The sequence below is a fragment of the Poecilia mexicana genome, unplaced genomic scaffold, assembly GCF_051168715.1.
Source record: "Poecilia mexicana isolate PSO_F unplaced genomic scaffold, ASM5116871v1 scaffold_22, whole genome shotgun sequence".
Taxonomy (NCBI): domain Eukaryota; kingdom Metazoa; phylum Chordata; class Actinopteri; order Cyprinodontiformes; family Poeciliidae; genus Poecilia; species Poecilia mexicana.
In genome coordinates, this window is record NW_028263391.1 from 21,699,835 (window position 1) to 21,726,177 (window position 26,343).

A 26,343-nucleotide genomic window follows, 5' to 3' on the forward strand; every position below is an offset into this window, starting at 1 on the left:
TTTGAACTCATATATTATTTATTACAATATCTTATATCTAATGTTACAGAAGTTCATTTGAATCCATACAAATAATCTGTGATGTGATTAATATTTCCAAGATATTTCCATGCAAAGAATACAAAGGAAGATCCACACAAGGACTAACATTCAGGTATTTCTACACCTGGGAATGAGTTCCACTCTCGTCTATTTATTTGGTGCAAACATTTCTTTGATTCAAGATCAGACCAGGGTCTTTCAACAAACAAAGAAGGCATTTGGGAAACTACTCAGACGACACGTCCTTCTCCTCAGTAAACTCCTGGAATAGGAAGTTAATGGAAACAGGCACAGAGAGCCAAGTGAGACAGAAAATCTCATAATTCCTTATTACAGATTATCTGTGAGTTTGCTTTCTGTCATTTTGCAGAGTTAACCTTTCTCAAAATATGAATAATGGAAGAAAAAAAGGTAAAAACAGAAGTTTAACAGCAACTTAAAGGTGAAATATGGATTCTTACACAGTCTTATTTCCCCTTCAGGTCGTTACTGTGGCAACACACGCTTAAAATTTCACATGAGAATTTATAGAGACCACCTCAGTTTTCAGTGTAAATAACTTCAGATTCAGAAGAAAACTAAGCTGTGTCTATGTAAAGAGAAGAAGCCGAGTTACCTGCTGCAGGTAAGCTACTGACCCATCATGCTCTCTCAACAGAACCCCACTTCCAAAAATATGAAGAATCCCTTTAAATTTGTGTCTGATTAAATGAATGAATAAACATGAGTGTTGATAGGAGGAAGGGTCTCAGAAAAACACTGATTAAATGCAGTGAAACTATATTATACCATCAGAATTACACAAGAAGATAAATAAATTGTTAAATTAACTTTTCGTTTAATAATTTGCTGAGATGCATCTTCGTTAACGTTGTAGATTAATAGTGCAGGGTGCCGTTTTGCAGTGTCGTCAAACTTTAAGTCCTTATTTTATTTCTAAATCATAAATGTCCTTAAAGGGCTGGTTGTGACAGATTATACTGATACAAAACTCATTCAAAAAAGGCTAAAATATTAATAAATAGTTTTAAGTACTTCTTGGAATTAAATATTCTTTAACATCTTTTCACTTTGATCAGTCCATTCAGGATTTTCAGATTGTTTTTGTTATAATTTGTAACTAAAAATTACAAATTTTGCAACATTTGCTTAAAAGTGACTTTTTGTTACTCGGAGCAATAATCATGGATTATAACTTGACATCAAGTAAAGCTGAGGCAGCAGTTCCGTAAAAGTAAGAAATACTGCCACCTAGAGGTGAGAGTTAGCATCACTCAAACTAAATGTTTTTAAACATTTTAGTGGAAATTTTCCATTAACTCGTTTAAGTTTTCGCTGACAGCCAATTTATTAGCAACACCTGAAATACACGCGGCTTCCAAAACTTTCTGTTGAGACTCGTTTTCACTCCAAATCATGTTTTTGCCATCACATATAGTCGAGTTATTAAAATTGTGCTCAATTTGGTCTAGATTCCAGTGCAAATATTTTAGGACAGATGAAATAAGACAAAACTAACTTACAAGTAACTTTTTAGCAAGATATAGGAGCTTGTTTTCAGTCAATAATATTGGTGAAAAAGTGCTAGTTCAAATGCTAGAATATTCCGCGGCGCCGTTACCTAGCAACCCCAGCCAAGCGCTACTTGTTACTTAGCAACCCAGGTCAAGTTCCGCTGGCAGATTATTTTACTAATAAGAGTAAATGTTCTAAGTGAAATAATCTGCCAGTGGAACTAGTGCTTTTTCATCTATATTTAGGAATTATTTACTTAAAACAAGCTGCAACATCTTGCTGAAAAGTTACTTGTAAGTTAGTTTACATGAAATTAGACAAAACTAAGGTATTTACACTACAAACTAGACCAAAATACTTGGTAAGATTTTGTGTTTTTGCAGTGTGGCAGAGGCAAAAATCATCAATGTTAGAAATGAACTGTTACTCCACTGGAGCCTGAAGCACTAGAAGCGTTTGGAAAGCAACTCAGATTAAGACGAGCTCATCTTCCTCAGCGAAAGGCTGGGAATAAGGCAGCGGGCTGAAGGGCACAGGAAAACGATAAGGTGGGTTTAAAATCATTGTAGCATTCAGGTGAAGAGGAAAAAAGTTTCTTCTGTAAAGGAGAATGAAACCAAAGTACATTTTGGTCCTGCAGGTTCATCTTCTGACTTTAACATGTCGACAAAAAATCCTTAGAGGCTCATTTTGCAACTCAAACAATGAAAGCCGTATCATCTAAAAGTCTAAAAGAAGTTAGATTTTGGCCGTACAGAAATAAATACACGTCTTAAATTTGTCTTCATCACATATTTAAATGAGACACAGAATATATCAGCTCACTGAACGACGCTGTGAGGAGGCAGAAATGGCCGAACGATAATCGGCTTTAAGTAAAATACCTCATTGTAGATATGATGGAAAAACTTTCATCTTTTGTTGCATTTCTACTTTATAGTTGTTGTTGAAAACTCAGGTGAGTTCAGGTTACATCCACAGCAACAGCTTCCTAATAAAACTGAATTTCTCTCATTTTCAGGTTAAATTAATTGGTCAATTTTTAATTAGTAAAATAAATAAAAAAAGAAAGATCCAAAAACCAATTGGAAGACTTTTGTTGAAACTTTTTAAATTAAACTCTTAAATCTGCTGACTGATGATGTTTTTCTGGGAATAAATGTTTGACCGGGTCACTTTGCATCCATTCATGTTCAGACTTTGTGCTGCTGTCCAAATTAAATAAATAAAACATTTTCAACTTATTTGTGTAGATTGGAGCCTCAAAGTACCATAAAAACATGAGATTGCACCATTATTATTAAATTATGTTGCAGCCAAGCAGTTGTTTCTGCTTGATTTGTTCTGTAGCTAATGTAAATGGATAAATAAATCAAATTTTATGCCATAAAGAGTGATTTATTATTTACTTAATTTATATATTCATTAAGTTAAAATGTTTAGTCTACATGATTGTTCAATAAAAACAACCTTATAGCCCTCCCTCATTGTTTATTTCCAGCTCACGTCAATTTTAAAAAAATGTAAATAATAAGAGCTTGATTATATATATTTTATATGCTAGAGCTGGAACTTTATAGAAAAAGATTCTATTTTAACTTTTTAAAATGTTAACATATTTTACATTATGCAAAAGTTTGTTTTATAGAAAAAGCTAATAAAATTAAATAAATTGGAGGACAATAAGTCCATCTCTATGTGCGATCAAGTGTCACTCATCAATCAACTAATTGCAAAATTTATTTGATTAATTAGAAAAGAAAATGAAGGTTCCCCCCACTATTTTCATATTGGGGGGAAATATTAGAGAGGAGACTAGAGATGTGGAGTCGTTATAAAGGTTTGTTAATGTTTGATCGATTTATTTTCTCTGTTGTGACTTTGAAAATCTTTTTGAGTTTTTCTCACTAAGTTTACATCAGGAGGTTCTAATATGCTCCATATGTGTTAAAACAGCAGAAGGCAGATTTATTTAAATGAAACTGTCCTTGTGGATGCGTCCTGACCTGAAAACAACTTTTCTGTGATGTCCAACTACAGCAGCAAGTTTTAACTCCGCAAGTTGACTGCTAGCAGCTTAAAGCTAAATAATTAGCTATAACTCAAAGCAGACTTTTAAGACAAGCCAGTAAAATCCACTCTTGGATTCTGTGATATTTAGCATATTCAAATCAGAGGGAAATCAGATGAGATGCGGTAAAAATGATCAAAGCTGTCCGATATCCCCCAGGCAGACGACAGCAACACTCACAGGAAACATCAGCTGCAGGTCTGTCAAACGTCACATTTCTAAGAGCTACAGTAGCGTTTTTTTTTTTACAGCAGAGTAACTTCCATGTTCTTCAGACAGCTGCTACATCACCACAGGCCGTTCACACCGCCATGTAACTGATGCATCACGTCAGATGACTGCCGAGCAAAATGCAAGGTGTTCAAACATAAACAGTTCAAAGCTATTTAAATTCCCCGTAAGAAGTCGATTAAAACTCATGGAGGATGACAGTAAGGTCACACGATCCGCTCCTGTGCAGCGCCGCGTACTACTGCAGGTTCTTCAGGAGGCGTCCGTAGCGGAAGTCGTAGACGTGTCGACAGAACAGAACCAGCTCTGGGTCGACGTCATCGGGCACACAGTGGTGGGTGGGCATGGCGTTGCTGAGAACGGGCGGCACAACGAGGGAGGCGGCGCTGTCGCAGACGCCCTCCCTGCGGCGTTTTACCAAGGCACAAAATCTGCACACAACAAACACAGGAAGGTTTCAGTGCACTGTAAAAACACAACATGTTACGTATTTTTGTCCAGTTTCTACTTAGTTTAGAAATTAACTACAAAGTTACTTTAGTTTCAACTTTAGAAACTAATTTCTAGTTTCTAATCTAATTTCTAGCTAGGAAATTGTTTCTAGATAGTGTAGAAACTAAACAAAGTTAGTTTTGTGTTTAAAACTGAAACAAGTTTCTAGTTTCTAAACTAGTTCCTGGCTAGTTTTGTGCTAGAAACTAGCTAGTTTCTAGTTAGTGTAGAAGCTAACTAGAAAGTTAGTTTTGTTTCTAGTTTAAAACCGAAACTAGTTTCTAATACTAGAAACTAGTTTGGAAACTCTTTTATCCACAGTTTCTGTTTTTTATTTTGTGGTGAAACTTTAAACTGCTGCTGTGCAAATTACTCAGCAGGGTGTTGCTAGGTAACCACCAGTTACTCTACAAGTTGTTGCTAAGTAACCACCAGTTACTCTACAAGTTGTTGCTAGGTAACCAAAGAGTGAGCGAGTTAGTTGATTCCATAAATTTTCCTTAACTGGCTGAGAGAGGTTGATCCTTTCATCTGCCTAAATCTCCTATATCGTTATTGATTTATTGTCCAGTGCTTCAGAAAATGTTATTTTTTAATCAGCAGAACGTCTGAAATAATAAAAAAAAAATACTAAAACACAAAAAGATGCCCTTCTTACCGACAATACTGTGCCAATGTTAGGACATAGCATTTGTCTTCAATACAGGCCACACTGCTGACATCCTGGTGACGGGAGGCAAAGATCTCATTCTGCAGAGAGACGCTCAGTTAGCACAAAAGAAGAAAAGTCCAGCTTTTCCTTTTAGTTCCTACTTTCTGCATAGCCAGAGTGACTTCTTCTGTCACGCAGTCATGCTCATTTTAGCTGGTTTTATTTAGTGTAACTGTAAACATGGCAGCCGATTACCTCACAGTGCAAGGTGGGGTTGCGCCCTCCCTGCGTGTGTTCTGGACGATAATACCAAAACAAGCTCATCATCAGCTCTCCTGAGGAAACACAGACTGGTCAGTTCTCCCTCACCAGTTCAGCTTCCTTCACCTGTGTGATGGAAACGTACCTGACTCCGGCTCCTCCCACAGCGCAGACACCTTGGCCACGTAAGGCAGAGACTTCTTTCTGGGCCCAGACTTCAGCAGAACCGTGTCTCTGACGCGAATCTCGTCGCCATCCCTGCGGATTCCCTCAAAGCATTTCCTTAACACCGGAGCCTCCTCTCCCTGAAAACACAGGGAGCAGAAAATACCCATGAACACAAACACAGTGAGACCTTAGAGGCAAGCTGCTGGAGAAATTTCTTTTGTCTTTTAAAGAAACATTCGGATAAACATTCGGTTTATTTAAAGAGGAACTGTTTACATTTTGCATGTTTTTGTACTTTTATTTGGATCTCAACTGTTTCTCAAAATAACTCAGAAAAACCCATCCAGCCATTTTATGGCAATAAATTAATGTTTTTTGGTGCCATTCCAAAAACCTTCTGATTGTTCAGTCACATTCCACAGGCGATGCGTCGTTACCTAGCAACCCCAGAAGCCCAGGCCTGTTACCTAGCAACCCAACTGGGACCCCAGCATGTTTGTTCAGCTGGTTTTACTGCTGCATGCGCTGTACAATGGCTGCTGGAAAAGACAAATGTTTTGTTACTATCCTTAAACCACTTGCTGCATTCTTGGTGGTTAAGCAGCATGTTCCACTTCTGCTTTTCAAAGATGTGCAGTTGTGTAATTGTGCATCTGCTTGCAGTTATTTTCACACGCAAGTGTAAACATCGAGTTTCGGGGGTGGCCAGCTGAAGCTTATTTTGATTTAAAGTGACAGAGACCCTAAAACAGCTCAAAACAGGCAGAATTGACTAAAATCTCATTATCTAAGAATAATTTAGTGCAAAAAAATGTAATGAACACGTTTGTATAGCATGTAAACTTATCCTAAATTGTTGAAGTATGAAAGGCAACCTTTAAACAATCATGAAAAATATTTTGATTGAAAATACCCAGACAAAAATAAAATAATCTCTTCATTCCTTCTTAAAAATAAAAGACAGCCCTCTAATCAGAAAGAACTAGTAGTTTTTCATCAATATTAAAAAAGTATTTACTTAAAACAAGCATGTAAATCTGGCTGAAAAGTCACCTACAAGTCAGTTTTGTCTTATTTCAAACATCCTAAGATATTTGCAAGAGAAACTAAACCAAAAATACTTGGTAAGATTTTGTGTTTTTGCAGTGTCCAGGCTAATTTGTGAGTGGATACAAAACTGATCCGACTTATTTTACCAACATTTTTCCTCCAGCTGGAAGAAAGAAAGTGAATTTGAATCTAATAGAGAATGTTTGAAGGATGCTAAAAGACTTTTGGCACGACTGTCTCTACTTACAACAACAAAGACCTCCTTCTCAAAGGGCTGGCCCAGCGACCTCCAGCCGTTGGTGGATTTCTGCCGGCTGTTCTTTGGCTGCTTGGGAACCGTTTGCCCTCCAACTGAGGCAGCGCTGAGCCTCTGGTTCTTGTCCCGGTTCAGAGGCGGGACGGCCAGGCCGCCGCGGGCTCCGGACCTCGAGCCGCTGCTGGGCGGCTTGGCACTCTGCGGACACTCCTTCGCCACCTGCAGCGGCGGCTGGGGTCGGCTGGGGTCGGAGGGCGGCGTCTGGACGTGGGGCACTGATTGGCCGGCTGGAGGCACAGTGGGAACGGGGCAGCCAGTCAGGACTCTGGGGCTGGGACACATGGGGATGAAGGATGGGCCGTGGTGATCGCCGAGGCTCGGTGAGTATTCTTCTGCAGGGAGGAGCAGGAAACGATTAATGGTTGGCAAAATACCTAAATTTGGTACTCAACTAACAGGAGCACTACTTCAACATATTTTTACTCAAACGTAAAAAGTAGCCGTCCAAGAAATTACTCGAGTAAAAAAGTATTGAATATTATATCAGATATATTATCGATTGATATTGATCATGTCTGAATCACAATATATATCGTTATTGTTTTATTGCCCAGCCCAAATTCATTGTGATGAATGAATTTTTGAAATAATCTATAATGATTAATTGCTAACTGGAACATGTAGACTCAAAAGGTGCCATCTGCTGTAAAAACCACACTCAGAGCGGTAATTCAGCCAAAATTGTACAAATCCTTACGTTTTGATTTATTTATAGACAAATAATTATGTTCTACCCAGAAGAAAAGCTGGTTTTTCAGAATAAAATTTTCAACATTTGCATTCATGCAAGGAATTAAAACAAAAAGCTTTTTATTCATGCAAAGCGTCCAGAGGTGCCACAAAACTGACAGGAGAGTTAAAGAGACACAAACCAAATCTGTAAAACATCTCCCAGAAAAGTTAGAATAAGCGGCAGTAAAGTGACACCGCAGCGTGGGCGGACCGCCGGCTACGTCCACAGCAGACGTGTCAGAATATGAAAAGAAAAGGAATTACTAATGACATTTAAATATCACCTTTTCCATTTCTGTGCCCCAGTGTGACAGCAAGCCAACAGACTCGACAGCGTGAAAATTTGCTGCATAAAGCTCAGGCATCATTACCTTTATTATTGCTCACACCTGTTCTTTCCAGTGTTTAAGCGTCTCATGAGAACAGGGCCAGAGATTTCCACTGAGATTAAAGTCGGGCCCTGCGGTAGACGACAGCGCGAGCGTTCACACACCGAGCCGCAGAAAGTGACAAACGACTTCAGTGTTCAGAGGAAATAAGCCTGTTTTTTTTTGTTTTTTTAAATGGAGGTCACATTCAGGTGCTTTAACACACAAACGTTCATGTACACATCCACTGTTTCTGTTCTGACTAATTTCTCGACTTGAGCTCATTCAGTCGGCTCACCAGGTTTCGGTTCAGTCTGCAGCCGCATGCATTCAATCTGAGACAAAAGAGGTCCTGCCCCGTTTCTGATTTTTTACTTTTTTCTGTCTCTCTCACCAACTTCCCATTTGACTGACATTCTATGAAGGGTCAGATAAGGCAGCTATTCTTGGCGCACTGCACCGCTTTGGCTGCCCAAACAGGAAATGCATTCAAAGTAACCTTGCAATTAAAACATGCAACATAAAAGCACAATCCAACTGCGATGGGAATGTTTTCTAAATGACTACTGGCTCACTTTTAAGAGCTTTTAAAGCACTTACACTGACTTTATCCCCTGATTTTTTATCAATTATAAATAACCAGCGAAGTTTAAGTTGTCAAAGGTGGAATAACTGCACCGAATTAAAGAGATAAAAACGCACAAAAGCATCATGACATGAGCTGCAGCACCTTTCTACCTCAGAGTTCAGTTTCACACATTTACATTTGCCACCATGAATCATAATGTTCAACCACAACCAAGGTGCTTAAAAAACATTGTAAACAGAATATTTCAGAGGCAGATAAGGAATGAGGGAGTGAGGAGTTTAATTTGTAAAAATGAAATTAGTTTATCCACTCCTAACAATCTGTGGTACACATAATTTGTCTTATATGCAAATTATTAGAAAAAATCTTTTTCTGCAAGCGTAAAACAATAAAACATGAGGAATGTGGGGAGAAAGAATCAAATTATAACTTTAATTTATTTTAAAAATGTGGAATACCAATTGCTCAATGTAGTTATAAACTACATTAAAATGAGTCACAAGAAATACTGTAAATAATACTGTAAAGTAAAAGTGCATCTTTTTAGTAGGTGTAGATCAGGGGTCCCCAAACTACGGCCCGCGGGCCGGATCCGGCCCGCCTCCTCATTTGGTCCGGCCCCCTGAACAATACCAGAGAGCATTCAGTGTTTTATTTCATATATATGTGGATTTTTCTTCAACCACCAGGGGGCTCTTGAGCAGATATGAAACTTAGTTTCCCTCAATGGAATATATACTAGTCAGTACCAGTCACCGTTTCGCTCACGGTTTTTTTCCATTTGCATTCTGGGTAAAAATCTATCTACAAACGCAAATATGTCGTCTGAAGTAATCCAGCCCCCCCGTCAACAAAAGTTTTCTAAGGTTTCTTTCTCGAAAAACTAAGACCGGCCCCCGACCAGAAAAGGGAACAGTTATGTGGCCCTCGCAGGAAAAAGTTTGGGGACCCCTGGTGTAGATGGATAAATGGTTTTCTTGTAATTGTAAATAGTTTTTCCACCATTAGCACACATTGAGCAGCGCAAACCAGAGATGGATTGGCAGCACTAAGACCCGCCTCCTGGCTCTGATTGGTTGTTGCAGACAGCAGCAGCAGCAGTGGGGGGAGGATCTCTGACTCATATTCGGTCACGACATGAAGACAGTTTTAATAAGTATGGGAAAAAACCCATATTTTTGTAAAAGTTACATGAACAGAAACCAGATTAAATCATATTAGGGAAATGTATTTTTGGGGAAATAGGAAACATTGCAGAGTGACGTCTAAGTCTGTCACAATAAATTTTGCTGGACGATAAAGTTATTGTGATAAACAATAATATTGTAATATTGATTCAACTGGTTCGAATCGTCCTTAAAGAGCAGGCATTTCTTTAAGTTGGTAATTTTTCTTCCAAGCGGACATAAGTCACATGTGGTGTTCCCCAAGGCTCAGTCCCTGGACCCCTCTTGTTCAATATCTATTTGATCCCACTGCCTCAGGTCATAACAGGAAATAAGATCAGCTACCATAACTATGAAGATGATACACAGCTCTACATCACGATGTCACCAGGTGACCTTTGAACCCATCCAATCACTGAACAGATGCTTAGAACAGATAAATGTGTGGATGTGCCAAAACTTTCTCCAGCTGAACAGAAACAAAATTGAAGTTATTATCTTTGGACCTAAAGAGGAGCGAACTAGAGTCAATGCGCAGCTTCAGTTATTACAACTGAAAACCAGCGATCAGCCCGAAACCTGGGAGTAGTGATGGACTCTGACCTGAACCTTCAGAGCCACATTAAGACAGTCACAAAGTCGGCCTTCTATCACCTGAAGTACATCTCCAGGATTAGAGGACTAATGTCTCAGCACGATCTAGAGAAACTCATCCATGCGTTTATCTTTAGCCACATTGATTACTGCAACACCGTCTTCACAGGTCTGACTAATAAATCAATCAAACAGCTGCAGCTGATCCAGAAGCTGCTGCTGTTCTCACTAAAACCAGGAAGATAGAGCACATAACACCAGTTTTAAAGTCCCTACACTGGCTCCCTGTAGCTCAGAGGATAGACTTTAAAATACTGTTAGTTTATAAATCACTGAACAGCTTAAAGATCTGCTGTTGTCATAGCAACCTTCCAGACCCCTCAGGTCTTCAGGTTCTGGTTCTGCTCTGCATCCCCAGAACCAGAACCAAACGAGGAGAAGCAACAATCAGCTTTTATGCACCACGAATCTGGAACAAACTTCAAGAAAACGGTAAAACAGCTGAAATACTGAGTTCCTTTAAATCCAGACTAAAACCCTCCTGCTCAGAGTTGCTTTTGAAACAATCAATGAAAGGACAAAATGTAAAGTTTAAATTTTTAATTGTTTCTATGACTTTGTATTTTTATGATGTAAAGCAGCTTTAACTGCCTTGTTGCTGAAATGTGCTCTACAAACAAAACGTTAGCGATTTTGATAATGCATTATTGACATCCTGATGTCTGCCTACCTCTTTTGATGCCTTGGTTGCATTTGGCGCAGTCTTTGGGGGTGTAAGGGCACCCCCCTCTGGTGATGGCAGGAATCACACTGGGATAGGAGAAGCCGTTGATTCTGCAGGGCTCTCCGTAGCACGCCTCCACGGAAGTGCAGCAGTAAACTGGATGTCTGATCCCTGAGGGTTGTGGGCCGGCGCTGGGGTGCAGCTTCGGCCTCTTGCTGCTCCTCGGGCACAAAGCCATCGGCGACGGCGGGCCGTCCGGATGGGTGAAGTGGACGTAGTAGCCCGGGAAGCAAGTGTACGTGTGCGGGCTGATGGTAATGGCGGCGGGGTGGGCGACAGAATGGGGCGACTGGAGGTGGTGGTGGTGGTGGTGATGATGGTGATGGTGGTGGTGGTGGTGGTGGAACACGTCGGACATTGAGCCGTCCTCCGGCTCCTGAAAGGTCTTGTCCTCCAGGAAGAGGGCCAGTCTGTGACAGTACTCCACACATCTCTCTTGGGAGCAGCAAAAGCAGGAAGTGACTTCTGCCTCCATCTGCTCCTCTTTGATTGTTTTTAAGGGGAATCCCAGCGACGAGCCGCGCTGGAAGCCGTGCCCCGCCGCGGCGCCCGGCTGACACAGACCGCAGCAGCAGCTCATTTTGGACTGAGCCGGGAACTCTGCGTCCGGTTGTCTGTGCTTCAGCGGCTCGTCTGATTTGGCGTGCGGTCTTCTCGTTTTGGTCTGCGTTGTTCCTCCATAGACAGGGTCAACGTTTGAGCCGCCCTGACCGGTCTTCTTCTGCCGTTTGGTTTTGTACTGGGAACCGGTGAGTTTGAGCAGCGTGGCGGCGGTGAGGCCTGCTTGACGTCGTGGCGTCGGTGCTAACAAACTCAACCAGTCGATGCTCTCCGCCTGATCCTTCTGTTTTTTGGCTCTTTTCCCTCCTCCAGAAACATTTTTGGCTTTTGGATCCCCGTCTGCGTTTTCGCCTGACGGCTGAGATTTCTTTGTGAGGTTGGCCATCATGGAGCCGTCTCTGTAGAGCAGCAAACTGTTGACGGCCTCGGCGTTCAGGGAGGCCATTCTCCGCCTGCGAGGCTCGACAACCGGGGAACCTAGCATGAGTAAGGCGTCCTCTTGGTTGGTTTTTGGTTCTGGAGTTTGCTGATTGGCGGTGGAAGTTGACACAAGTCCAGATTTTGTCGATCTTGAAACGGAGAGCTTTTTCTTTTTGACTTTGACGCTCTTTTGCAGATTATATTTTGCATTCTTTTCCTTGTTGACTGGTTTCTCATCCAGACGGGTCAGCAGAACGCAACAGGAGAAGGAATCTCCTTTACCGAATCCTCCAGTCGTCTTCCCGTGATAAAAACCTCTTACGTCCCTCTTTCGTTTTTCAATAATCTCATTCTTTCCCACATTTCCCTTCTGTTTGAGTTCCCCTTTCTTATGGCAAGCATTCTTCTTCTGCAGTTTCCCGCGCTGCAGCGGCTGGCTCTGTTGAGCTTTCACCATGATCTCAGCATCAGCAGCAGATGTGCCGAAATCTCGTCATCCACAGGTTGGCAGCAGATGGTTTCAGGTCGGCATTAATCTGTGGAGAGACACAGCACACGTTCAACCGAGAGCAATCAGTCACATGAAGTGAGCCTTTCCAGTTAGAGTAGAACATTAAATTACCAAAATGCCATCAGAATTATAAAAACATGTAAAACAGAAAATTTAGTACAACTAGCTTCTTCCAGGTTGTGTGTGATGGATGGATGGAAAACAAGACGGACAAATAGAAAAATGGATGGATTAAAAATATGTGCAGGAGAAAAAAGGATGGAAAAATAGAAGATGGATGGATAGATGGACTAAAAAAGGACAGATGGAGGAAAATATAAGAGGACAGAGGGATGATGGATGAATAAATAAGGAAAAGAGAGGACAAATGAATAAAAAAAACAATGGATGGATGGATGTTTTAGAAAGCGGGATTTGAGATCAAATCTGGAAAAATAGTTTCCATGTTTTTTTTCTGTCCTTAATCAGCCACAGAAAAAAATCTTAAATCAAATTCCATATTTTTCCAAAAAATGAAATTATCGGTAATCTGAATCATCCTGATGTTCAAATTAAAAACATTCAGCCTCTCAGTGTTTCATCAAAGGCGAAGGGTTTAATGTTCACACATAAACATGTTTAATCAGACTCTTTTCATCACAGATTTGTGGATCATTTATCTAGAATTCAGCAGATTTTTAGATGATTCTCTGCCATTTTGGAACTTGAGCAGCAAATCTGCACCATTGGAAGCAAAAACAAGCCAGAAGCTCATTTATACAAAAACTGGTGGCAGAAACGCTCGTCAGCGCAGCGGCCGCCTCGGTTTCCATGTCAACAAGCTGCTGTGGCGCACATCAAACCGTCTCTGGCAACTCCAGAGGAGAAAGCGCTCCACCAAGCTCTTGATGCAATGCACTCATCTATCTGAGATCACAAAGGAACCCAACGTGCCAACCCGAAGGCCTTCGCAGCTCCTGATGTTTCAGCTGTTGCTGACTTTTCTGTGTGGCAGCAGCAGGAGGAGACAAATCGCTCTTCCTGCCGCGGAGCAACACAATTATCCTGCTTGACCTCCGAGAAGTCAGTCAACATGCTCGTCTTTTAATATGAAGAGGCTCTTTAGCTGGAAAAGCACCAAAATTTCACAATAATGCTTTAGATTCAAGATGGAGAAAACTTAAAGGTGATCTGGTTCCTTGAACAGGTTATGATCAGTCTGTGAGAGGAACAGAACTTCAGTTCTTAAAGCTACAGGCACTTCATTATGCCTGCAGTTGTACGGAAGATGATTACTGCCACCGATAAAAGGAATTTGGATTTTTGTCTTAGAGAAAAAAAAGAGAAAATTATTTTTAAAAAGTCAGAATTCTTATAGTCAGAATTCTGAGAAAAAGTCAAAATTATGTGGAAAAAGAAATTTGTAGAAAAAAGTCAAAATTCTGAAAAATGAGTTCTGAGAAAAAAGTTAGAATCCTTAAAGTCAGAATTCTGCCAAAAAAAACATTCTGAGAAAAATAATTTTGACAAAAAAAGTGAAAATTCTGAGAAAAGAAGTTAAAATCCTGAGACAAAAATAATTCTTAGAATAATGTGAGAATTATGAAAAAAGTCAAAACTCTTAGAAAGAATTTTGAGAAAGAAAAAAGTCATAATTTATTTTTTCAGTAGCCCTAATCTACTTTCATTAATCTGATCTCTTTCAGAATGAGCAGTTTTAGGGTCTCTTGTCACTTTAAATCCAAATAGGCAGCTTTACACTCGCACATGAAAATGTACGTCTTTGAAAAGCAGAAGTGGAACCTTCTGCACAACCAACAAGAGTGCAGCGGTTTGTTTCTGGATGGCAAGTCAACAGCAAAACACCTGTTGTTACAGCAGTGCATACAGCGGTAAAACCTGCTGACCAAACTTGCTGGAACTCTACTTGGGTTGCTAGGTAACGCAGTTGGGCTTGGCTGGGGTTACTAGGCAACACCGTAATGCCCATGGAATGTGACTTAGCAATTTGGAGATTTTTGATACAGCTCATTTTCCAGACACCAAAAAACATTCATTTATTGCTGAAAAACTTTTGGGTGTTTCTTTTAAGCACTTCGGCTGTTTTTAGAAGCAGCAGAGACTCAAATGGACGTACAAAAACGTGCAAAAAGTGGATTTTGCTTAAGTTGCTGTTGTCATTGTCGACTTTTTCTGCTTTATCACTTCAGTGTTTACCTTCAGCACTTAAGCCTTTCCGTATTTGCAGCGGAACATGCCCCATAAAAATGGATAATGTCAGGTTATTGCTGAAAACCTGTTGCTGTGACGCATAAAAACACATCTGACAGCCAGCGAGCGAATTCAAGTGTCACACCACTTCATTTACCGACCAACTAAGCAGCAAATTGCTGTATTTTTATGATGACAGCTTGCAGTCAGGCGACACTAAATGAAGGGTTTGAAAACCAAAAATGAGCATAGGCTTTGCCCTGAGAGTTTTTAAGATTACAGAACAGACAGCAGATATTTTCTCTCCCTCACAGTGGAAAATGCTGAGACTTTCTCACTTGAAAGCAGCGGCCTGTTTCAATAAACATTATTCCCGATCACACACAGAGACACACATGTAAACAAACGCAAACCCGTTTTAACTGCCTGTGGTGGACATTTCCAAACAATCTCACTGGCCCGTCTTCAGCCCTTACTGCCGAATAACTCGGTGAACCATGAAACACAATCTATGAGGGCGAAATTTAATTTCCACATAATAAGCACACAGAAGGAGCCTCGCATTGAGTTTCTGTCTGCGGATATCAAATCAAGTTGCTCCATTTGAATAGGACAAGCGTGCAGCTGAAGGACAGGAGCTCAGGGAGAGACCAACCAGAAACAGCAACTACAGATTTTTAATTTCTACAAATTCCACATTCACATTTTGGGATATTTGCTTTTGTTTTATGCATATAAAAGAAAATATATTGCACAACAGTAAAACCTGCAGCTTTTTGCACTAAACCACACTCCATAACATTAACCACTAGTGGTGTGGTTAATTAATTAGCCTGTCAAAATTAGCAAAAAGTCAGTTAATTGCATGATAAATTAAAACAAGCTCAAGAATTTCCATTTTCATGATTTATTGTTTTTCTCTTTCCCTTCTCTTTCTACCAAAAACTGGAGACTTAATAATTTATTTTATTTGTTGTTTTTTATATTTAAAATGTCTTTCAGTAGCAGTGTTTAATGTTCATTAAAGTTTGAACTTTATTAATCCTGAAAATGTTCTTCAGGTGAGAGAAGGCTGACTTTGTAACTGTCTTTATGTGGCTCTGAAGGTTCAAGTCCATCATGATCAATGATGGACTTGAACCTTCAGAGCCACATTTCTAGCTGTACTTTCTAGTGAAGTTCTGTTTTATTGGTGCATATTTGTTTAAGGAATCTAATTTAATTTATTAATATTGCAGCAGTTGACAACAAATGAATCCAGCTGAACAGAAACTAAACCTAAAGAGGAACGATCACACACCGGCATATTAGGGCAATTGTAAATAGAAAAAAAAGTAAAAAGGAGGAGTAAATTTCAGCCAAAAAAATTTAAAGTTTGAGATTTGAAAGATTTCCTAGAAAAGCTAAAAAATGTTGATATTAATCTCAAATATTTTCTAAAAAAAAAAAAAAAAAGTATATTTCTGGGTTTGAAAACTCAAAAATTTACTAGAAAAAAAATTTGAAATTTCCCAGAAAGAAAAACTTGGGAATTTTTTCAGTTTGAAAAGTCAAAGAAATTTCACTTCTGAAATTCAGAAATGTTCCAGCTTTTTCGGATTCTCAAATTCCTTCGTTCTTCTATTCAATGTTTCAAGTTTTTTTGCTAGAAATTTTTCAACTTTTCAAACACAGAAATCTCTTTGTTTTTCTAGGAAATTTCTGAGATTAATCTAAAAATTTCTGAACATTTTCTTGCAAATTTTCCTCTTTTCAAACTGAGAAATTTTTTTATTTTTCCAGAAAATTTATGACGTTAATCTCAAAATTTCTTAATTTCCTTGGCAGAAATTTCCTCCTCCTTTCTTTTCTCATCTAATGGTCCTAATACACCTTTGTCAGTAGAGTCAGCACAAAGCTTCAGTTATTTAAAAAATTATATTTACATGCATTTTTTTTAAATTTAGCATCACATTTTAACCATTTGTAACAAATGGGTTCTCTTATTAGGGACGGAAAGCAAATTGCAACCGCTAAATGCTCATGATTGAGCTCTTCCTTGGGTGATTAACCCTCAAGCTGAGAGCAACTGTAAGTAAATAAAGCCCCAATGACAGATGAATTAGGTGGCGCTCGGTCTCTCTCCTGTTGATGGCGTATTAAACTGGCTGTAGCTTCATCTCCAGGAGGAAGAGGATGGAAGGGAGGACATGGTGTAGAGCTGTCACCATGAGAGCAGAAAGCCCCGAGGCTGGAGCTCTCCTGCAGGAATCCGAGCCGATATCTCCACTTTTCTGGAGCGGATCAGCAGTTCAGCAACACCAACCGCCATCCTCCACGCTCCAGCCAGTCACAAACACACCCACATCCACGCAGGAATCCGAATCACACCGAGCAAAACGTTTAAATCACAAGCTTGAGACCATAAAGAAATAAAGAGACTCGCCTCGGAAGAGCGTGTAGTTTTCAATCTGACAGCATGCAGGACGTTACAGGAGAAGTATCAGAAAAGCAGAAAGGGGGGTAAAACACCCGAAACATCTCGGTTCCGACGGACTTGACGGAGTAAACCGCTCGGTACTAGCGGAACCAACAGCAGCAGCAGCTCGGATTACAGCAGAGTTGTTGCAGCAGACCGCGATCATCTCCAGCTGGGACTGAATTCAAGCCGATTACCTCCTGCGTCCCGCCGGGTGACCCAGCCCGTCTTCAGTTCCGAACCTCGGCTCGGACCCGGAGCGAGGCGGACGGCAATCCACGGAGCGAGCAGCCCGCAGCAGCTGCAGACATGGTGCACGGATCGGCGGAGCGGTGACCTACTTCCGAAGCGGCATGCTGGAGATAATATTCATGCGCTGTTTGCGTTCACATGCGTGCGCCGGGACATCCCTCCGAACCCCGCGTACTGGTCCCTCTGGACCGAGCCGTCACCCACGGATTTCACTATCAGCAGCACATTTTCAGAGAGTGAGTTTGCTGATCTGCTGGAATGGGTCTATTTTAAGCCAGCAGTCAGCAAACTTTCCGCTAGGAAGTGATCACATGAGAAACAAGAAGTCCGTAGCTACGTTTCATAAAATTGCAAAAATGAAAATTGAGAAAATAAATTCTTTAAATTGAAGCACAAAAAAATCAAAAGTTTTTCGAGCTTCCATTGCAGTTTTATTTCGAAACACTTTCAGCCTTATAGGAGTCACGTGATCAACAGCTGGACGTTACTACTGGCGAAAACGCAAAAGAAGACAACAGGAAGTAGTAGGAGGAAAACAGATTGTTTTCTTATGGGTTTTTCTTCAGACAGTTTATAAAAAGTTGTGTGGAAACTGTAATCGCTGACTACAGTTTCCCAAGTATAAGTGTTTTGAATACACCTGAATAAAATCCTAGCGTCTTCTCTGATGGCTGATAGATGATGAGCATTAGTATCTATGAACAAGTTTATTCACATGTAATTTCATTTCATTTCTTATTTAGCAGAAATGTTGCAGTTGCAAAATTTTGTTTTTTCTACATTTGCAGGACAGAAAAAAAGATTTGTGCACATTTGTAATGGAAAATGTTTCTGTTTGTCCCTACAGCAACAATAAAATATATGAAAAAACAAACAAACAAAAAAACAAGTAAAACAGCAGAAACACAGTTCTCAGATTAAATATTATATCTTCATACATGTCCAGGGCCAGCCCAAGCCTTTTCTGGACCCTGAGCAGATTTTCATTTGGGCCCCTCCACACCATCAAGTCAACACCATTTGCTTCATCATTGCTGCTATCATTACCATCATTTGTAATTAGCTTCCATTTTATCTGTGTTATTGTGGATATGGATTTTAACCTCACAGCAGGTGCAGAAAACTAAAATTATTTGGATTTTAAAATGCAGAGTGGTATTTAAGTGCCATATTATTTTAACTATTTGAAAGTAAGATAAACACTGAATTTACAATACACAAGTTAACGAGCCTAACATCTTAGTTATACTATATCTTATATTTATGAAAGATAAAAATAAAAAAGTTGAAAACTGAGATGCATTGAACTGCTTTCTGTCTTCTTTAGGAGCTTGTCAATTTCAGGGATGAGAAACCATTAAAAACTTAAAGAAAACTCTTATTTGCGGGCGGCTTTTGCATTCAACTTGTCGAAAACGACGTTTTGTTAACAGCAGTAAGACATCCACACCCAGGCCTGGCACTAGCAGCATCCTGCCATTTCCCTCACGTTCGGTGGAGAAACAACAGATGTTGCAAAAACTGACTTAGCAACGCAGAAAGTGCCAACTCTGCACACAGGAGCTCTTCAATGAACGTTTTCCTGCCTAAACTTAGGCAGTAAGGAGCTTGTAAAGTTCAAACCGCGCCGCGTGTGCAGCTGCTCCTCGGCTGATTATAGGTGCTGCTCCTGAAGCTTCCCCGGTTAATTAGCAGCTGTTTATTTGCTCCTAACGAGCATTACTAATTAGCAGCTTTGTTTCCTTCATTCCTGCCAACAACCTCATCTCTGTCTACTTCACTAGTAGTGAGATAAATATATGTAGAGACAATCACTAATAATCTCATGTCGCTGACAGCAGAACATGGAGAGATGTGTCCCTTTGGATTAGGCTCATTTACTGCATCCTCTGCTCCTAATGACACATTTAGTCCAATTATTCTTCTATTTTCTGATATTTTTCCACAAAACATATAAAACCCAGTGCTATTGAGGAACATAGCGTTGATAAAACTCTCAGCTCATTGACTCACTCAAGCTGTTTAAATAGTTTCACCACTTAAAGGTCACTTTTTTCCACTTAAAACACACTGATGTAGTCAGTGGCGCCATGTTGGCGTGCCATCAGAATTGAGCTTAATTGGTGTAAACGCTGATTGCCCTTATCAATATGAGCTTTACGATGTGTAATTAACAGCAGTAAAGGAGCCGAGTGTGTTGAGTTAATGAGGCGTGAACGCTGGGGGAGCGAGAGGAAAGGACAGGCTGCCGAGGGCTGACCTGCGCTGCAACAAACACACGGCCACACGCTACTGGAAGCTGCAGGAAGCTGCAGAACTATACAGGAATGTGCAGGAAGCTGCTGAAAGCTTTAGAAAGCTGCATGAAGCTACGGGAAGCTGTAGAAAGCTGAGGAAAGTTGTAGAAAGCTGCAGGAAACTACAGGAATCTGCTGAAAGCTTCTAAAAGGGAGCTGTTGAAAGCTGCACAAAGCTGCAGAAAGTTGTAAAAAGATGTAGAAAGCTGTTGAAAGCTGCAGAAAGTCGTAAAGAGCTGGAGGAAGCTGCAGAAAAGTTTTAGAAAACAACAAGAAGCTGATCTTCCTGCTGGCTGTAGCTCACAATAATGATGCAAATGATCTGCTCAGGATCAGAAAGTTCAAATGGAAACTGACTTTAGCTGAGAGTTTAACATTTTCAATGGATTGGTGGATAGGTGGTTTAAAAGAAGAAGATGGATGGGTGAAAAAAGAGGAGTGATAGAAGAACAGATGTATAAATAGATCATGAAATGCTGCAAAGGGCTGGAAATGTGGAAACTCCTACAAAACTTTACTGGTTTCCAACGTTCCCATTAAAGAGACCAGATAGTTTTCTAGCAGCTCTTATTTCAGAGGAACGACTCTGAAATAAAAAGAGTAAAAGAAGTAAAACTGATCCCAGATCTGACCTTTATTTCTGGAAATAACATTTTCCTTTTGAGCGCTGTCTATTTGTTTTCAAGGCTGTGACTTTGTTCAGGTGAATTTCCTCTGATTATGAGCTAAACTCCACAGAGACTCCCCACCTAAAGAAAACACCGATGAAACTGCGTTTTGTAATAACTGACATCAGATATCTCCAAAATGTCCTGCATTTATCTTCTGTTTGTATCTGACAAGTCCTTTCCCCCAGAAACTCTGATGTGAGGAGATGTTTACTGACGATGATGAATTTTGTATTTCGGAGGTGGAGAGATAACATCAGACAGAGAGAAATAACGCCAGGTTATTTTATTGATCTTCCTCTCGGCTCATTGCTGCCTGAAAAGTCAGCACTTTGGTTCTTTCAGTCCAAACAACTTCAGGTCTCGACAGATCAAAATAAGGGAAAGAATAAAAACATAAGTAAATACATGCATAGTTTGGGACTTTTTTAGCTGAATAGGAAGTTTTAAATGTGCGGTGTCAATGCTTTATTAGAAAAATAATAGTTGATTGGAGATATGAATGAAAATTCAGACTTTTTTGGTAAATTTGATCAGATTTTAAATGAAAAATCTGATCTCCTTGTACTTTTGACTTCTCAAACTAAGAATTTTTTGTTTTTTTCTGGAAAATTTCTGAGAGTTTTTTGGCAGAAATTTAATAATTGTTTTTCCAATATGTACAATGGTCCCAATACTTGGATGTACGTTTATAAACCTGTTCCCCCCCTGGCCTGTGGTGGCGCTGCACCAAGAATGACTGAAGAAAATGACATTAAAACCTCTGTAGGTAAGACATGAGATCAACTTCCTCCTCTACAAAATGTAAACAAAAATGGAGTGGAGTCAAATCAGATTTCTGATTTGTCTTTAGTAAAAGACAAATCAGAAATTCTACCAATGTTTTTTTTAACCGTTATAGACAGAAAAAGATAAAAGGAAGAATAAACTGCCACCAAAAAACTCAGAAAACTTTAGATTAATCTCAGAAATTTTCTAGAAAAACATGAAAATGTCACGTTCTAGCAAAATTTAGACTTTTAAACTAATAAATGTCCTTATTTTTTTTCTCAAAAATTTTTCTGGGATTTTTGGCAGAAATTTACTAACACTAATATGCTGTTTCCCCTCCTGACCTGTGGTGGCGCTGCACTAAGAACCACTTAAGGAAATGACAGAAAAACCCTAGAAGAAGACACTGAACGTAACTTCCTTCTTCACGAAATGTAAACGTCAGATTTTAGGATTTCTAGGTTTTCTCTTGCCAGCGATAGACTGGCACATTTGTTTTGGTTGTTTTTACCCAGAATGCCCTGCGCTGTAGTCCACTTCCTGCTTTTGGAGGGGTCTTACCCGAGGTTTTTAGGCGGACCAGAGTTTAATTTCGCATTCACACCTCCCCAAACGAACCATACTGTCTAGGAAGATGAACTAGAGTTTGATTAAAACAAACTGAACAGCACCATTAAGACTTTGTGAGGATTTAAAAATCAAACCGTTTTTATTCTGCAGCTGTTCTGCTTGCTGCAGTGTAAAACTAATCTTCAGACAGAAGCCAGCGGGGTTTCAACAAAAGGCCATGAACTCATTTTAAGTCATAAAAGCAGCGTGTTTGTAGGTTGATGAATCATTCAGCAGTAAACAACTTAATCCCATAAAGTCGGGGTGTGAGTCTTTATCGCCTTCAGCTGCATGTCATGAAGCTGCAGTGAACCTGCGTCTTCACATACGTCTCAAGTGACCACTAGTGATGAGATATCATTAACCAGTGACTCGGCCCCCGGCAGCTTATAAAAACTGGATTATCATCCTTTACGCTTTTTACTTAAGTAGAGGGAAAACATGAAATCATAAAGCCAAAAAAACAAAAACAAAACATTACGAGTGCTTTTATATTTGGAGAGGGCCTATATGTTTTATTAGGATCGCACCAATTAAACATTCAAGCATCAGATTGAGGAAATGAGACTGTTCATAAAAGTTTTTAACATATCCCAAAGGCGCTCCAAAGTATTTCAAGTTAGGTAATGATGGACACAGATTTAAATGCTGTGAGGTTTTTATGAACCACAGCAGCCAAAGAGAAAACAGCCATTAGAAAACACAAAGCCAACGTTTGAGTATTTTTAAAGCTGCTAAATGAGATTTTTGAAGATATATCAGCTACACTTTCATATAAATAAATGTTTACGAGATTACTTAGACACTCCATTAACTTTGTGCTGCCGACCTTATAAAATTAAGTCGATCCATTTTAACTGGGGCTTGCCATAGCAACGCATAGGAGGAAACATGGTAGACGCTCCACATGATAGCCCTCATGCTAACATTAGCCTTACAACTAAACTAAGTATTTTAGTTAATTTGTTGTGTATTAGCTTCATGTAGCATGCTAAATGCAGTAAGTCAATGTTAACATCCTATTGGTAGTGTCAACATGTTAGTCGCTCTACATGCTTATGATAGCCATCATGCTAACCTTAGTCTTAAAGTTAAAATAAGCATTTTAGTACATTTTTGTGTATTAGCAACATTTAGCATGCTGAATGGAGTAAGTCAATGTACATCAGCATGCTTGTGATGACCCACGTCCTACTGGTTCTGGTCAACATGCTAGTTTTTGACACAACAGCTAGCATGTTGTGTCAATGTGATAGCATTAGTCTTGTAGTTAAAATAAGCATTTCAGCTAATATTTGAAATGATAGCTAAGTTTGCCATCCTGAATGGAGTAAGTCAATGTTACGCAACATGCTACTGATGACATTTTAGCTAAACTTGGTTAGGATTGCTGCAAATTGCAAGTGCTATTACATTTTGAACAACAGGTTCTCTTTGGAGTTGCACTCAAATAAACTCACAACTTGAATATTCAGATATTTCTACATATTTTCTAAATTCAGAAACATTAAGAACTTAATGTTATATTTTTCTGTGTAAAGTGACGTCATCAGAGGCGTATCTGCTACAATGTTAACTAAATCTGAAGTGAAGTTGATTGATTTTAGCAGCTGGTCTGTTCTCTTAACAGATGGTCTGTTGCAGCACATTTTTGCTGAGAAACGTCACAATCAGTTTTTGATCCAGCATCCACCTCTATCTGTTCATTCCTGGTTTAATTACCCGTATGGATGTTAACATCAGGTGTAAACATGTCTCTGTTGGTCTCCACACAGTTTGCTCCTAACCGTTTGAAGGTTAATTATACTGTGCTTGTTTAAACGACAAGTAGCATTTAAAAAAGAAACAAATCACATTTACTGCACCAATGTAGAATTAACTCACGATAATACAATGGCATAATAGGGGAAAGAAACAAAGGAGGAGTAAATTTATGGCAACAATCTCAAGAATGTTCTTGAAAATTAGTTAGAAATTAACAAAAATTATAAATTAATGGCTTAATAAATTAATAAAAAAATAATTTTCTCATTTGAACACTAGCAAGAAAAACAACAGAAATAAATTTTCTAGAAAAAAAAATTGGAAACTTTTTTGTTTCAAGTTCCAGATTTGCTATAAAAACTAAAGTTTTCTAGAAAAAAACAGGACATTTCTGTGTCTGAAAAGTCAAACATTTGCTACAAATTTCTGAGTTCCAAAAGTTGCATTCGTCTTAAATTTTGAAGCTCTGAAATGTTCTTTTTTTTTCCAAAAAAAATTCTGACAATCTAAAAATTTCAGGGGGGTTTTTTCAATTAGGTTTTGACTTTTGAATCTCAGAAATTTTTGTGGATAATTTCTGACATCTAAAAATTTCTGAGGTTTTTGATTGAAATTCACTCCTTATTTCTCCTTTTTTTTCTACGATGGCTGTAACAGACCGTTGTATGTTCAGGTGATGATCAACACTAGAGACAGGAGGTCTAATTATCTGCTTCCTGATGCCAGACAACCTCAATAACAACAGAAGATGTAAGAGGAGAAAAGCATCTACAGATGATGTCTGAAAGCATCTGAATTCAGGAAAATCTAAGGGAGATTTTCTTTTCCACATTCAGCCTCCTGTTTTTCCTTCAGAGCGCGAACCAGAAAAACAGGAAGGATTTGTGAGAAACAGCAACACAAAGGAGGAAAAGATAGAAGATGTAGCTTCTGCTGAACTGAAGGACACCTGGTGAAGGATGTTTCTCCGTCACACTGAAAGCTTCTGTTCCGTCACAGCCAGAAACAACACATAAAACACACACTCTCTCTCTCTTGCAGAGCCCCAGTGTGTGTGTGTGTGTGTGTGTGTGTGTGTGTGTGAGAAGTGAGAAAGACCCCAGCTCTGAATGCGCTGCTGCAGCTGTGGAGCGGCGGACAGCTGACGCCAGTCTGTGGGTCTCCTTGTCTCTCCTACAGAACAAGCCCTGCCTCCTCTCTTCTCCTGTGATTCCACGAACCAGACCTGCAAGTTTCCACAGCTGCGTCAGAAACACAGTGCAGCTTTTCCTGCCCTGATCCACACTGCCTGCCTCCCAGTCTGACCAAATGTTTGGAAAACTTTCTCCGGTATCACAAAAGCTGAAAGTAAAATGTTTGTTTGGATGTTTTAGTCTTTACGTTTTCACACCTGATAGTCCGTAGACCGGACCAAAATTGCAACATTTGTTTCATTTTAAGCTGTTCATTTTCAAACCGCACTGAATCAAACAAACCAAACGATTGAAAAACATGTTCTCCTCCTCGCCTGCGGGGGCGCTACACCAACGACACAAGAACCTCTGAAGAAGACATGAACGCAACTTTCTGCTTCACAAAACGTTAACAAAAATGAGTAGAGTCAGATTTTAGCGGTTGTAGAATATTTGTTTTATCTTTGATAAAACATCACAAGTTATTTTTCCTGCTAGCGCTAGATTAGCATGTTTGTTTTGGTTGTATTTACCCAGAATGCCCTGCGCTGTAGTTCGCTTCCTGCTTTTGTACCAGAGTTCGCTGTCTCCCTCAAACGAACCAAAATCTAGTTTGTTTTTCTATGCAAATGAATTCGATTTTGATTAAAGTGGAATAAACAGGGCTGGTGTGAATGCAGGCTTAGTTTCATCAAATTTCAAAAAAGACATTCTTAATGTTTTGAGAGATTTAAAAAACAAAAATCAGTTAAAATATGAACTGTCTCAGTCTGTATCAAACGCCTGCAGCCTTAAGGAGTGAATCTGAAATGGCTAGCAGGTAACTCAGAACTCCAGTCATCAACATCCACTTTGTTAAAGCCATAAAAATTATAGGTTGCTAAATTATGAAGTGTAGCCACTAAGAGTTACTTGCTCTTTTAGTACAATGAATGTATTTGGCTTTATGAGAGTCACAGACAAAGAGGCATGCAAATCCAGCCTGGTGAGTTAAACTGGAGCTGCTGCGTCAACATGCGGCCTGATAAAACAAATTATCATAATAATAATAATAATAATAATAATAATAATAATAATAATAATAATAACCAGACAGTAAAAATAACAAAAAACAATCATGATGAGTTGTTAGTTTCTGTTGGGGAATCGCTTTAATTAAGTTTGTTTCGCAGTAAAAATGGTCACAGGTGCTGCACGGTCGGCTGCACAAACAGACATGGACACAAATCAAACTTGTCAGTTTATTGTATAACTTTTAATGAGGAAAGATACGGCAGCAGCCAGCAGCGTTAATCATAATGACTGTCAGCCCTCGGTGTAACCGCTGATTTGCAGTGAACTCTTTTCACAAGGTAAGAAGATTAACGTTCATATACTTTATAAGTAAGTATTATTAGAAACATGTAAAATGTCATATTATGGCGAAGGTGCGCGTCAGTAACCATGGAAACAGTGCCCCACCGTCATGTAGCCTAGCTTAAAAAAGCCGGCTATCGTCTCGTCTTTTGTACGTTTTGAAGGCTGCTCCGGTGTAAGCGGAACCGCAGTTTATGACGAAGAGATTTAAATCATGTGGTGTGAATTCATGCAAGTAGGTAATTTGATCAAGACATCAGGAGGGAGAAGATATGGGTCGGTT

At 39.5% G+C, this 26,343-nt stretch overlaps 1 protein-coding gene across 2 annotated transcripts in view; it reads right to left on the reverse strand.

The window, feature by feature from the left end:
• Window positions 1-26,343, reverse strand: part of bahd1 (bromo adjacent homology domain containing 1) — a 30,697-nt gene continuing 4,354 nt past the window's right edge. Inside the window, exons 1-7 of one of the 2 annotated variants that reach the window (XM_014987851.2) lie at window positions 17,369-18,617; window positions 10,978-12,548; window positions 6,730-7,130; window positions 5,410-5,569; window positions 5,259-5,338; window positions 5,010-5,101; window positions 1-4,290 (exon numbers count right to left, since the gene is read on the reverse strand). In XM_014987851.2, the coding sequence (XP_014843337.2) occupies window positions 4,098-4,290; window positions 5,010-5,101; window positions 5,259-5,338; window positions 5,410-5,569; window positions 6,730-7,130; window positions 10,978-12,469 (2,418 nt within the window). In that variant the 5' untranslated portion in view covers window positions 12,470-12,548; window positions 17,369-18,617 and the 3' untranslated portion in view covers window positions 1-4,097. Of the gene's footprint in view, window positions 4,291-5,009; window positions 5,102-5,258; window positions 5,339-5,409; window positions 5,570-6,729; window positions 7,131-10,977; window positions 12,549-17,368; window positions 18,618-26,343 lie in introns of those variants that run through there. The other variant, XM_014987850.2, reaches the window with a different exon arrangement.